The sequence below is a fragment of the Balaenoptera borealis genome, assembly GCF_965194805.1.
Source record: "Balaenoptera borealis genome assembly, chromosome: 12".
Taxonomy (NCBI): Eukaryota; Metazoa; Chordata; class Mammalia; order Artiodactyla; family Balaenopteridae; genus Balaenoptera; species Balaenoptera borealis.
In genome coordinates, this window is record NC_138869.1 from 24,320,852 (window position 1) to 24,336,200 (window position 15,349).

Consider the following 15,349-nt stretch of genomic DNA (forward strand, 5'->3'; position numbering starts at 1 on the left):
CCCTCTCAGCTGAGCTAGCCGAAGCGCCAGACTGATTGGATTCTTTAGTTCAATTCTAATGAGTAGATATGTTGTATTAATTCTTCCCAGAACAAGCAAGCCCATATTTTGTGGACGTGAGCATTTTTCTTTTTCTATATTGTCAGAGGTGCTTAAGAAGGAAGCTAGGAGAAATTCTATCAAGGATTGCTATAAAGACAATATTTTAAACTTGGAAGCTGTGACTACAGTGACTATTTGGCCTGTGGAAATAATTTTTTAAAACCTAGCATGATTAATACATGGAATAAGTGGATACTTTTTTAAAGGAGACTTGTGTTTTTTCCTTGAAATGCTCCAAACACTTCATAGAATTGTTCTGTTATTTTTAAGCCCTGAAAATGTAACCTAACTTTGTGCTAGCCTGCTTTAAGTATTCTAAAATATATTCAGAATAGTCTACCTTCACATGCTGGAATACTGAATATTTTACGCTTGGACAAGGAGCAAACCGTAGGTCTTTCGCCAAGCACCGTCAGTGCACTTGAGTATGGGTTACCGAAAACTCTGGAGAATTTTTTTTCTATTTATTGTTATAGCTGAAATCCTTGTGTCTCTGGTAGGCTTTAAGTGACATAAATATGCATTTCCATCTGCACGTCCTTGTCAGGAATAGTTCTGCTGGGAGGTGTTATGCCACCCAAGTACTTCCAGAATAGAGTCTGTTAATCCTGTTACCACTATAGAAACTCAGAGGAAAAGTCTACTCAGGCCACTACTGCAGCTGCTGTGGCTGTCAGTCTTCCAGTGTGCCACACCCTCGGTACCAAGAGGAAGCCTAAGAAAATGGATTTTCCTTCAGGTGGAGAGGGATGTAGAGGGCTGACCTCAGTCTAGTACTTAGACCAGCAGGTCTCTAAAGTTTTTCTTGTAAACCTTTATTAGTAAAAAAGGGGGGAAAAGAGCAAGGCCCACCTTAGGTAGGTATGCATACACATACATACACACACACACACACACACACACACACACACACACACACGTGTGCATGCAATGGATATATAAGTTGCCACATTAACTTCTATGTATGTTATAAAATACACCAAAATAACTATTATATGATAATTTTCTTAAAAAAACAACGTCAGTAGCTGCTCTAACCCACATTGGATAGACTTTTACCTCCCCTAGGAGGGACACCATTGGACTAAACTTCCACCAGATGGGCCACCAGGAAAATAGATCATAAACCCCAGTTAGGCTTCTGATAGATGCCATAATACACTGGGCACATACAATGGGCCAAAGGAGTTGTAAATGAGCATGTGCTTTGCTTCTCTACTTACTCCCTCTTGTTACCTCTTGCCCTTCCTCCTAGTGTGGCTTGACTTCTAGCCTCCAGGCTCTCTGTATAGATCTCATCCCTATCCTACATTTATACAGGCATGTTATGAATGGGTATGAACCTGTCAAGACCTACAAGCCAACAGGGATCCTGCACAGTCTGTCAACAGGCATGTCACCTCAGAGCCCTCAGGACACAAAAGCAAGAACCAGCTAAATAAATGAAGTCCAAACGTCAATCAGCCAATAAATATTTTTGAACAAAAACGTATAGATCTATAAACCCAAAATGAATGTCTTTCACTGTCTAATTCCATATAATGCAGCAGAGCTCAGAATTACCCATGAATCTAGCTGTGGAACAAAAATTCTTCAGAAAGGCAGTGGATATGAAAAAAAACCTCGCACTTCTCATGATAGTGAAAGACTGTCTTTTCAGATATAGAAAACCGAAGATTTGGCTCAAAGTTCTGTTTGAATTGATAAAAATAAATTATTTTATTGGTAAAACCTAGAGTCAGCCAGAAAAGAGTATGCAAACTTCCCCCAATCACTACTGGTGTGGGTATAAATTGACATGATCCTTTTGGAAGGCAATTAGTAAATTATACAAAAAGCTTTAGAAATTTGGCCATTAATCCAATTAAGTCCTTACTTATGAATTAAACCTGCATAAATGAATAGATATATGAAAAGGTTCATGAAAATAGCATTTAAGAATATTTATAATAGCAAAAATTGGCAACAATTTACATTTTTATTGAATGGTGGAATGTTAAATAATTTATGATATGTCATGCAAGAAATGTTATGCATTATTTGACTTCTTATTTATTAAGTGCCTATTACGTTCCAGGCACCCTTCTAGGAGATTGCAATTAATTAATATAGACAAAGCTTTCCTAAAGGTGATATTTTAGTCAAGGGTAGAAGAGACATATACTCCATAATCAAGTAAACAAGTACATAAACAAAACATTTTCAGAATAATGGAAAGTACTACAAAGACAGTGAACTTGAGATGTAGTAGAAATGGCTGGTGGTGAGGGCTTGAGGTGAGTTTATATAAGGATTTCTCAGATTCAGAGGAAACCATATTCTTTGTGTAGGCTTTTTTTTGGGGGGGGGGCCGGGGGGAGAGGCAGGGAGGATTCCTGTGCATTGCAGGGTGTTTAGCAGCGTCGCTGGCCATTAGTCACTAAAAACACTCATCCCAGTCATGACAGTAAAACACGTCGCCAACCATTGCCAAACGTCCCCTGGGTGGCAAAATCTGTCCCAATTGAGAACCATTGCTTTAGACTTAGTGTAGGGAAGGCTTCTTTGAGGAGGCAAATTTGAGCTGAGATGTATGTTTTTAAATAATCTTTCGGATATAGGGAAACATTCATGAAATAACTGTAACATATATAATACAATATATTCAATAAAATCGCAATATTGATTTTCTTTTTAAACCTCTATCTAGACAGACAATACAGCATGATGGTTAGAAGCACACACCTGTAGCCAGGCTGCCTTAATTATAATCCCAACTCCATCACTTTTTAGTTGGGTGACCTTGGGTAAGTTACTTTATATCCCTGTGCTCTTGGGTCCTCATCCAAAAAATGGGGATGATACTAGCAGCACTTAACACATAAGGTTTCTGGGAGTATTAAATGAGTTAATACATGCAAAGTTCCTAGAAGAGTGAGTGGCACATCTTGGAAACACTATATATAATATATACATATATACTGTATATATAATATATTAAAATTAGATAAATATAGATTCTAATTTTAATACATATTTTATATATTATAAATCTGACATATATGTAGATATATATGCTGTATTTACACCAGATTTTTCCATTGTCTTTTTGTGAAACAAATGAAATAATGTGTTAATAACGGTAGAATTACAGGGGATTTTATTTTCTTTGTGTCTTTTTGTATTCTTCACAGTTTTATAGATACAAATGCAAGTGTTGCTTTCACATCAAAATAAAAATCAATATATATTTTAGCACAAAAGAGAGAATTTTTAGACTTTCACCAGGATCAACTGGCATAGCGAGAGTGGGAGAGGAAGACCAATGGAAGATGTGCTCAGAAAAACCTGTCCCAGGGAAAATGAGTCAATTGTCAACTGAAAGCTGAGACACCCCACGTTCAATCTGTCAGTCAGTTCATCAGTCATCTGAAATTTACTTAACGCTTGCTTCCTGCCAGACACTGTGCTAGGTGCTGGAAAATCAAAGATGAATGGAGGTCACATTTCTTCAAGGAGCTCACAACAGAAAAGGGAAGAGAAATACATCCACAATTAGCCACAGTACAATAAATGGAAGTGTAGGCTATAATGAGGACCAACCCAGGTCTCTGGGGGCTCCCAAAGGTAACAATTTCAGTTGGAGTGGGGGGCAGTGTAGGAAGCTTCACCTAGGAGATGACACTTGCAATGGTCTTTGAGGGATAAGTTTGGAAAATGCAATCATTTGTAAGAATTCTGGTTTTGAGCAAACACATAGCGTGCTTCCTAATCAAACACCAGCAAAATCGCTTAGCCTAGAGAAAGGAAAATCAGAAAGGACAAGGGAGTTATACTTCAGAAAAGTGTCTTGATCTCATATCAGAGTGCCTGGTTCCATAAAGCAATTTGTGAAAGTTTGACTGTCATAGGAATTAGAAGGCATAAGTTCAAGTACTAGCCCTGCCCCTTACCAGCCGGGTAATCTTGGGCAAACCATTAAAATCTCTGACACTCCATCTACTTCCTCATTCATATAATGGTGATAATAATACTTTGCAATACTGTTGTGAGCGTCAAATGAGATAATGCAAGTAAGAGACTTTCAGTGACATTCAAATAGTTGGGATGATAAATTGTGACGGTTTTAACATAATAGAGACGATTGTGAATAATTATAATTTTTAACATTTATATTTAAACATAACAGTAAAAAAAGAAATCAAATGTATACACAACACCAATTATACATGAGTTTATAGCCTGATTGGCTTCATTTATTTTTTTCAGAGCTCTTAACCTATTACTAATCCAAGTGCATCAAGCTATAAAAACTGCTAACCAATTATTTTTTTCCTAAGATAACATAATCTCTATTTCTTGAGACACTTTATACTAACGTTAAACTGAAGCTAACTGCATGAAAATGAAATGGAGACTCATAATTGCAAACTGTTTTCATGTCTAAAGAAGATTCAACCACTTCCTAGGACTGAATTGCTCCTTGTTAAAGTTTAGGATCAAGCTATAAAAAAGTATATCACTTAGCCTATGTCTGCCTACCGGTGCAAAGTATAGTGGCAAGCAGAAAACGGAGGTAATTATCTAGAAACATTAGGCCAAAAATCCCACTTCGGTCCCAAAAGACTGAAGTTGCTTTGCAGGTATCAGGGAAGCCTGAGGAGGGGGCCATGTTCAACTTTCTCTTAGAACTTTCTTCCCCATGAATCCTTTTTACCTTGAACACTCATTGCTATGACATCTGGAGGAATAATATTCTTTTGCTTTTTCTCTCTATAAAAAAAAAAAAGATTTACTAAGGCTGACTGAAAAGGCTTAAAATGTCCTCTTGTCACGGCCCTTGATAAACATTTTATCTAATGTTTTTTGAAGCAGAGTTTCAGTTGAAGTGTTGCAGAAGACAAAGCAAAACAATATGTAAAACTGCTGCTTTAACCTGACTGTCTTAAAAAATAAAAGAAACAAACAAACAAAAAACCTGAAAGTCTTTAAAGGACATCTAACCAGAGCTGGCATTTGAAAAATTAAAGAAAAAGAAGGTCCAGTATAATATTCTTAGTTCATTTATCCCTTCCCCATCAAAAAATAGATGTAATGAACCCAAGATTTTGTTTTGTCCAATCTAACTAACAGGATATAACAATGGAACACTCCATGAATTATTTACTGCCATTCATTTCAAAAGGTGAGAACATTCTAGGAAGTCTTCAACCCTCACCTTGAGAAAATTACCCCACTCAGCTTCCAAAAAAGAAAATGTGTTTTTTTTTAAAAAAAAAAAAACACCTTCTTTGAGTATCAGTTACCTTTTATTATGCTTTTGTGACTACTAGGGAATCCTTATCTTCCTCATTTTGTTCTGTCTTTAGCCATAGTATCAAATCTCAAATTTAACTCAATGTAAGAAAAATAATGCTCTATACATCAAGAAAATGATTCTAGCTTGTTCTAATAATTTTCACCATGTGTGATCATGTTGTATGCTTTTCTCTACTTTGTGTATTGTGTCATTACCTACCAAGCTGTGGAGAATAAAGTCCATATAGTCTAACAATAACAACAAAATACCATTTCTGACATTTGTGTGAACTTTACAAACTTTACATACAAAGGAAAAAACTTTTTTTACCTCTACCATGTCAGCTTACTAACCATACTTATTTATTAATGGTTTAGTAGCTTACACTTTGAAATGTCACTTGTATGTTTCTTATCTGATTTCAACCACGGATAATCATAGTACTAAATTCTAAGCTAGAGTATAGTTTAAATCCAAAGGAAAATATAATTCACCATTACAGCTTTAAAAATGGTCCAAACATTTGAAATACACACTCACCTTAAACGTTTTGGTCTAGAATTAAAATTAAAATCACCCTGCCTTAACATCTTATCTAATTAATTTTCATAGAGGTTTCTGGAGTTTAGCGTTCACAAGAAAAACTTAACAACAAGCAACTTATGTCAAAGGCAATTTGTCAGTAGAATGGATAAGTTAATTGAGAATAAGAGAATGGGAAAGAAAGAGCTACTGACATTTTGTGTGTATGCATGATGTGCATCTGCTTTGTTTTGTTTTGCTTTTTCATGAGTAATATGATCAGAAGAGTACTGCTCACGACATCATTTTGATTACAGTGTGTAAGATGTCTTAGGAGAGTTGTTATTATAGTTGAGATCAATGATTACTGAAACACAGGCTGACCTTGTTTCATTTTGCTTTGCTGTATAGTGCTTCACAGATATTGTGTTTTTTATAAATTGATGGTTTGTGGCAACCCTGCATCAAACAAGTCTATCAGAGTCATCTCTTCCAACAGCATTTTCTCACTTCGTGTCTCTGTGCCACATTTTCATAATTCTCACAATATTCCAACTTTTTCATTATTACCGTATTTGTCATGGTGATCTAGGATCAATGATCTTTGCTATGACTATGGCAAAAAGATGACAACTCACTGACGGTTAGCATTTTTCAGCAGTGAAGCATTTTTAAGTAACGTATGTACCTTGTGTTTTTAGACATACTGCTGTTGCACACTTAACAGACTACACTATAGTGTAAACAGAACTTTCATATGCACTGGGAGAGCAAAAAATTCGTGTGACTTGCTTTACCACAGTACTTCCTTTACTATGGCCGTCTGCAACAGAACCAACAATATCTCCGAGGTATGCCTTGGAGTCCAGATTTGAGGGCACAGAAGATTAAACCTGAGTGGTAGTATTTCAAATGAAAAAACAGAGATGGACTTGTGAGATATTTAGAAGGAATAATAAAGAAAAACTGGAAGGTCATTGAATGGAGAGATGGGGCAAATCAAATATTTTTAAGCTCATGAAACTGGCAAAATGACAATACTATGAAAAGAAATTGAACTGTGAATTCTCCAGGGACATCCAGGATTACCAAGTTTGGGGAGGAGAATGACGGGCCAATAGAAAGAGACACAGTAATTGTAAGGATTTGGCCAGTAATTCAAATAAAACATCCAACAGTCAGTTGCAAGTTTGAGACTGCAATTGACTCTGGGTCTCTTGAGGACTATTTGCTCTTAGTCTTTGAATTCCCAAGCACCTAGTACAGCTAGGCACATAGTTTTTGTGGCTGGCTGGCTAACTGCATAGAGATTTGGGGCCCAAGTGCACAAAGAAAATAAGTTGTGAGTGTAAACGAATACAGACTTTAAGACCAAGGAACAAAGAAAGGAACCAAGAGAACAAAGTTTGAGGAAAAAATATATTGAAGGAATGGGAGGGAAAGAAGAAACCAATAATCAAGATAGGAAAGGTCAAAGAAGTAAACCCAGACAGAGAAATGGGAAGGGAAGGGAGGGGGAAAACAAGAATAGGATCGGAGGAGCGCGGGGGAGAAGAGATGCTACTTATTCATGATTTGAATTCGTATATATAGAGACTCAGAAGATGCACCAATGTAAAAATTCTAAAGTCACACTTAGTGAGCAAAAATGAAAATCATTAAAATGTTTCATTAATGACTTAAAGTAAATAAATTAATAGCTCCTGTCACATTGATTCATCCATTGCATGTGGGTACTCAATAAATGTTAATTGAATTAAATTAATAACATTTGCTCAGTGGTAATAAAAAATTAATTTACTGTCTGTCGTCTCTGTTACTTAAGTTTATGCCCATTGCTTCTGCAATTACTTCTAGCCCAAACAGAAATTTTCTATTTCCCTGACTTTCAGTACACACTTTAATTTCTTTCCCAAGAAATACAGTTGAACTTCTAATTTTTGTCCTAATTTTGGTGATTTTTTCCTGTTGAAAAAAATTATTCTCTCTAAGTTAATGTCAAGAACTATGTATAACATCCCAAATTTAGTTTCACGAGTTCCTTATTTAATTCCAAAATAGTTTTCTCTGCAGAAGATGTGATACCACTTTTTATGTGTTTCTCCTTTTAGCTTATGCTACTTTATAATACTTCGGGTACAAAGTCAAATAACACCGCAAAAGAAGGAATCTGGGGAAATTACTGTTAGCATTCCATCTATAAAAGATGGAAGATGTCAGTAACATTCACCCAAAAATTGTGACTCATTTCAGATGTCAGAATTCTGGGTTGAACAGACTGGGTTCTGAAATGTGTGTTTGTCAGATGATTTTCTAATGAGTAACAGATAGTTCCCAGTGGGGAATGAAAAAAATAAAATAAAAATATAAACAGAGATTATAGAATTAAAATAACTTTATGAATGGCAGTTTAACTTCTCCATAAAATTCTCTCAGTACAAGCCCAGTGTCTCCAAATGGTTGCTTAATGTAGCACACCACTTAGATTCAAAATGCTATACTTAAAAGTGTCGAGAAATTAAAAAGAGAATCATATACCACTTGGCTGTATACTGTATTCTCCGCATGTTCTTATATTCCAGTAACCTCTATCCAACTTTTTTTTTGTTACTGAATTACTTTGTGCAAAAGCCATTTACATTACATGCAGCCTGACTAGGTGTGATAATTTGAACTGATTGTCAATTAATTCTGTAGTAAATAGCTGCTGTAATCTCTATACTCATCAAAGTTTTGTTATCTATCAGCTCTGCCTGAAATGCTCTTTAATGTAGGGGATACAGCAGCTGTAACTAAAGAGGCAGGATTCCCTAAGTGTGCAAGAAGGTAGTCTTGCTTTGCAGAGACTGCTTAGGTATGTCTGTAAAGCGATGTTATTTGCAAGGCTTGATTTCAGGTAGGTGACACATCATGGGATTTAGAGTGAAGAGGGTTTTGCTGATGTGCAGTCCCCATAGTGAGGAAGCAGAGATAAAAGCTAAGAACAAATTGGAGAAAATGTTGAATAATATAAAGAGACAGGGACAAGAGCAAAGCTTTTGGAATCCAAACGGCCTGGGTTCAAATCCCAGCTCTCTACCATTTACTAACAAGGAAGCCTCAGGGAACTTATCTAAATAAACTAAGCCTTGGTTACACTCATTCATCTGTTAACTTGGGGTACCAATTTATACATTTCCCATCTGTCCTGGGAGGCTGACAGTATCTACCTCCTAGAGTCTTTGTGATGCTTAAATTAAATAAGGTTCATAGTGGTAACACAGAACTTGACATACAAGGTATATAACTCTGTGTGCTGTGTGTGTGTGTGTGTGTGTGTGTATGCATGTATAAAGCAGTGGTTTGATATTCAAAATTGGTGATTTTGCCCCATGGAGGAAATGTGGCAATATCCACAGACCTTTTTGTTTGTCATGTCCTAGGGCAACTGGTGTTACTGGCAACAAGTAGGTAGAGGACGTGCATGATGCTAAACACCCTACAATCTCCCTGTGACAAAGAATTATCTGGCCCAAAATACCAGTTCTTCTCTAAGTACTGAAGGCATAATTTGAATGACTATTTGCGATTAAAGCTGGTTACTTGACACTTTGATATCCAAGCAAGAAAAATAAACTATTATTTTTGTCATCATCATCATCATCATCATCATTATCATCACTATATCATTAATTCTGTGAATCTCTCTTGGGTTAGAGGAACCCAAGAGTTTCCCAATCTGTTGAACTAATTCTATCTATTCAATATTACATTAACTGCTATCAACAATAGATGTTTTTCTGAACCCCTATTTCTGCCAATCCCTCTTAAGGTGAATCAAACTGCAACCAAGAGATTTAAAGCTAGCAGCCTAAGAGGTAGGGAATAAAAATTAAACACTGTTGAAAGCCGAGGTTGTTTGGAGGCTCAGAAAGCAACAAAAACGGCCTGAGACAATACAATTGTGCGTGCAATACTGTCAGCTCCCCTGCCAGTTAGGAGCCTTTGGAGAGCAACTGTCTCATGATTAGCTTCTGAAAATCACTGATGTATGTATCAGTGGGCTGTCCTCTCCTTTCTCCACTCTCAAAAGCAGAAGGCCTCTGTGGCAGTGGTTCCCAAACTTTTCTGCATGTTGGAATCACTGAGGGAGCTTCAAAAATCCCTCAGGGGCTGTGATCTAATCTGTTGAGGGGGAGGAGGGATTGCCTGAGCTTTAAAAAAATTCCAAATTTTTAGAAGGTTTCCTAGATGATTCTCCTCTGTAGACACGTCTACCACTGTCCTAGGTGGCAGGATCAAGCAGAGATTTCCATCTACCTCAAACTAAGAAGCAATTTCCGGAAGGACAATGAAAATGGACTTGGCAAGAATGTATTTCTTGCACGGAGCTGCCTAAGCGCAGTAAAATTAAACCAGGTTGCCAACTGTTTTATTGATTTCAGTCACTCAGTGAGCGTCACTGAGTCAGGCACTGGGCTAGTGATGGAAAAGGCAATTCTCCAGGAGGCACCTTCACTATCTCCCAGTAGTGCCGCCAAATCACCAGGACTGACGCTTGTTTAGGGCTGAAGAAGTCCCTGGGCATCATCCTGGATGCAGGTTTGAGAATACCTTCTGTTAACTCTACTCTCCATCTTAGGACGATTTAATTGGTGTAGGTAAGCTATACAGTGCCTGCATCACTACCCCGTCTGGATGTTTCTGAAAGCCAGGGACCATGCCTGTCTTCGTCAGCACTCAATCCCCAGTTTCCAGAACAGTGCTTGTTATATAACAGACCCTCAATTATTCTGCAGGAACCAGTAAATGAGTATGGGAGTTCTGAAATACACGAAGCACCTAGGTCTTTTCAGCCTTCTCTGTGCCTCTCCAAACCAGAATCTCAGTCAAGGACTTTGCTCTAGGTTCCCTGCCAGGTGGTTATATGGAAATAAAAGCCTGTTCCCAAGGAGTACACCCCAAAAGCCACAAAGACTATCACCTTCATAGACACCTAACAAATGGCAAGGCAGAGAAAAGACTGGCAAAGTAAGAGTCTTTAAGGGCAGATGTAGAAATGAGCTTATAGGATGGTTATGTGTGACCACTTTTCTTATACAGGGGACGAAACTAAGGTTTGTAGACACAAAGAAATAAAACAACTTGATTGAGATCATATACATTACTGTCCAGCATTTAAGACCCTTCTACTACTTCTGAGATCCATAAAACATTATGACAATAAGCTGACAACATTCTATGAGATTTTGTTAATCCTAGTGAATGAATGCCTTGATTCTCCCCACCCATCACTATAAAAACCACTGTGTTTTTGAAATAAGTGGTACAAATGACTGTGATAGGTGAAACTTGAAATATGGGTAAAATTTTATAATTATTGAACTTTTATTCTTACATATAGTTTCATTCAAGATAATCCTGTCCAATAATGCTTCATGCTTCTAAATAAGATTTTAATCTTATAAAAGTCTAGAATGTGAATTTTTCTGCAAACGTCCCTTCTTGGATCGTGAGGTCATGTCAACTATAAGCGGGTCTGTGTATGTGTGTTTTCTTTTTTCATCTAGATACGCAACTCACAAACGAAAAGCAGGCAGAAGAGAAAGCCATTAATACCATCGTTATAAATTCAGTATCCGAATTCAAAATCACAGATGGACCAGCCAAGGAAACCCCCAGTGAGAAAAAACTGTCAGAATCCAGCATATCCCTGTCCTCCCTTGAAGAATGCCAAACGAAATTTTCCTACCTCCAAACTCATACTTCAGTTCATCCAAGAGACACTGATGGTATGTTTCTCACAATCAACCCATCTCTAAATAAAGCTCCCCAAACCCCAGCCCCTGGAAAACCATCATATATGCTGTTAGAAAAAAAAGTCTTTATGAATATTAACCAGGAAGGCTTCAATTTGAAAACGCTGATGAATGACACATGTCAAGGTCACCTTGCAATTATGAGGTGCTTGGCAGGTTGTTTGCTCTCAAAGCTGGGAGTTTGAGGCAAAGTGTTTTAAATAGCCGGAGTGAGGTAAAATCATTCTTGCTATGGAGCTATGAAGTAGACTAAAAAATAGCCAATTTTTTTCTCTTCTTGCATCTGGGACTATTCAACCCGCGACTCTAGGCTGAGAGGAGACGAAGACAGGGTGGAATAGCATTGCAAAGCTGGAAAAGTATAAATATAGACTGCAATAAAATACAAGGACGCTTACACCAGCAGCCTGTGGAAAAGGGTTGGTTCCTCTAGGTAACATCACCTTCTAGGCATTCGAATCAGTGCAAAGCTACACCAAACCACCTCTATATATGACATAAGAGGCATGTTGCACTTGCAAAACCAATTTCAAATTGAATTGATGCTAAATGATCAGCACAGTCAAGTTCAAGGCCATAGACTCCACACCAAGACATATGGAATTTTACTCATGTTAACTTTGCACTGACCTTCATAGGAGACATAAACCATTCAGGAATTGTGTAATGTTCCATACTGACATTTGCATTTAAAGAAACCTGAAGTTTCTGGTCTATATTTAAATTCATATTTACTTTTTCAAAGTAAGATAAAAAAAGTGAAATAAACTTTGTATAACAGGAACTTTGAAATCACATCAGTTTAATTCCTGGCTCTGAAATTTATTCACTGTATAAGACTGGATTAAGTTTTTTACCATCTCTAAATCTCAGACTCAGTTATATAATGGAGCTAGTAACACGCAATTGGGTGTTTTGAAGATCAAATGAAATAACATGGGTAAAACATCCAGTACAGAACCTGTCACAGAACAGATGTTCGACTTTTGCTTTTATTATGAGTATGGTTTTAAAAAGTAAGGGGAGAGATTTCTAACACACGTTATGTATGATCTCGTGAAAACATTGCCATGGAGGCTTTAGACTAGAAGACACAATTGCAAGCAGTTGCCAGGAGACAATGCGAATAAGGAAGTACCTCCAGATGTGTGATAGGGATGGGTGAGGACTGGGGCAAGGAGAAGTACACTGCCTCCACTCCGCTCCAGCTAATTGTTGCCAGAAGGAAAAAGAGGTTCAGACCTGCCAGAGCTACAGTGTTATAGGAAATCTCCCAATTTTTAAGTGTTGGCAATAGTTCTATTTCTTTTACGAAGCCCCAGACACTCCCGACAATACACAGCTTTCAGCTAACTTTGGCCGATAGGGTGCCAGGTATGACCTTGAGTCCAAGATGATGTCCAAGTTTCTGGTTTTGTTAGAGCTTGATGCTAATCAAGAAAACAGGCAACAGAGGAGAGTTCTCTGCATTTTGGCAATAGAGAATTTTATCAGATCGTGTCAGGGATGCATGGATTTTACTTGTAATGGATCTTGGTTGCAATGATCCCAGAATTACGAATTACCATTATATGTATCCACACAATACAGGAGAGTGGTGCCCCTCCGGAACCACTCTGATCTGTCTCATCAGGTATCTTGGCAGAATGAGAAGGACCAATGCAGCTAGCATGATACCTGAACCCTTGTATTCTCAGGGAAGACCAAAATGACTACTCCATTAAAGTGGAAACACATACTCAGGAGCCTCATGTAGGAAAAGAACCAACTACTCTTTCTTCAAAAGAGCAAAGGAGATTCATGAAGACCATTGAATTAGACTGTTTTCTTAGGGCCTGGACAGAGGCTACTATGACCCAGAAAATTCCAGTATTAAGCGGACAGCACAGGTAATCGCTCATCCTTCATTTCCCACATTGTAAAAAAAAAAAAAAAAAAAAATCCCCCCACTGAGGTAAGAGTTTTTGGTACCTGGTTAAAAAGGAGAGTAAAACACCTAGACTAGGGCCCACAGATAGTGCTAAGAACCTCTCATTATCCTAGATAGCAAACATCAAGGAAATAAAGAGTTAAGTCAGACTCATTGCATTTTAGGAAAATTTTGATAGTAATTAATTTAAGGATGCAGAAATTGAGAGCTGGGGTCACTGTTCATACTGAGATAAATACAGAAATATCTTTCAGGAACAGCAGGGGAAACAGAAGGGAAAAGAGAAGATTGCATCCACTTTTATGTAGTTTGTGGTTAATTTATTTTCAAATATATAAATGAGTGCATAGGAATGGATGCTTAATTGCTAATATCTATTATTTATATACATTGCCCCACTTAAAACAGGATGGAGAAGCCTCACACATGCAGATTTTGTAAAATGTGTTACATCCATTAGCACAGTTCATGGTGTGTGCTCTGATGGGAATTTAAAATGATCTTTACTGCACATCACACACTGTGTACTGCGACATTACTTTATTATTAAATTGTGCCTCATCCTGTGTGGTCCCTTTCCTGAAGAAAATGGAAAAAGTCCAGAGCACTATCTGTGTCTCTGCTTCTGCTTCTATGTTCGGATTGCAAAAGCATCCCCGTGGATGATAAAACCAGGGATACACATGATATGAGAAAACAGCCTCTTTAAAAAGAATCCTGAGAATATACCTAATTGATGTATAATTTTGAATTTGAGATGTCTCATCCAGGTGGAAGGGGAAAATCATAAATACAAGATACCTCAAAAGAACAGTCTTAATTACACCACGGACTACTGAATAAAATGATTACATTTTCTACACTGTAAATTTCATACAATTAAATGCAATAGTGTCATCTTATAAAATGTTTCAATTTTATAATTATTTCAGTTCATTTGCTCAGAAAAAATCATAAGCAAAAATTTACTAAGTATCACCCAAATCTAGTCATTCTAGTTCTAAAGAACTGACTTGAATGTTAGTTGTGCTTGTCTGAACTTAAATAGATCTTGACATATTTAAGTAGCTATTAAAATTGATAACATCAGGGATGATACCCCAGCTAGAGAAAGGCAGTCACACTTTATTTATTCCTATTCTGTATTACAGACATTTTTTTAAAGAACTAAATGTCGGGGGAGTGGGAACCAATTTTTATACTTTTTTGGTTTATTTATTTATTTATTTATTTGGCTGCGTTGGGTCTTTGTTGCTGCGCGCGGGCTTTCTCTAGTTGCGGAGAGTGGGGCTACTCTTGGTTGCGGTGCGCGGGCTTCTCATTGTGGCGGCTTCTCTTGTTGCGGAGCACAGGCTCTAGGTGCGCAAGCTTCAGTAGTTGCAGAACGCGGGCTCAGTAGTTGTGGCTCATGGGCTCTAGAGCGCAGGCTCAGTAGTTGTGGCGCACGGGCTTAGTTGCTCCGCGGCATGTGGGAACTTCCCAGACCAGGGCTCAAACCCGTGTCCCCTGCATTGGCAGGCAGATTCTTAATCACTGCACCACCAGGGAAGTCCCAATTTTTATACTCTTTGACCAAAAACTTTTAGTGACCCGTTGGAGCCAGTGTGTCATGAATCTTGTTATTATGCCAAATTCTCTCAGGGACAGCACATTAACCATTAACGTATGAGAATACTGGGGGTGGACCAGGTTCATCTTGTCTTTTTTTTTCTTACTTTG

General features: G+C 37.6%; 1 protein-coding gene and 1 long non-coding RNA gene across 3 annotated transcripts in view; one reads left to right on the forward strand and one right to left on the reverse strand.

Annotated features, from left to right (window-relative positions):
* LOC309607563 overlaps positions 1–15,349 on the reverse strand; it is a 736,883-nt gene that overhangs the window by 544,440 nt on the left and 177,094 nt on the right. The window lies entirely within an intron of this gene.
* MDFIC2 (MyoD family inhibitor domain containing 2) overlaps positions 1–15,349 on the forward strand; it is a 116,421-nt gene that overhangs the window by 77,058 nt on the left and 24,014 nt on the right. For both annotated transcript variants that reach the window (XM_082346225.1, XM_082346226.1), the window contains one exon: positions 11,452–11,673. In XM_082346225.1, the coding sequence (XP_082202351.1) occupies positions 11,452–11,673 (222 nt within the window). The remainder of the gene's footprint in view (positions 1–11,451; positions 11,674–15,349) is intronic.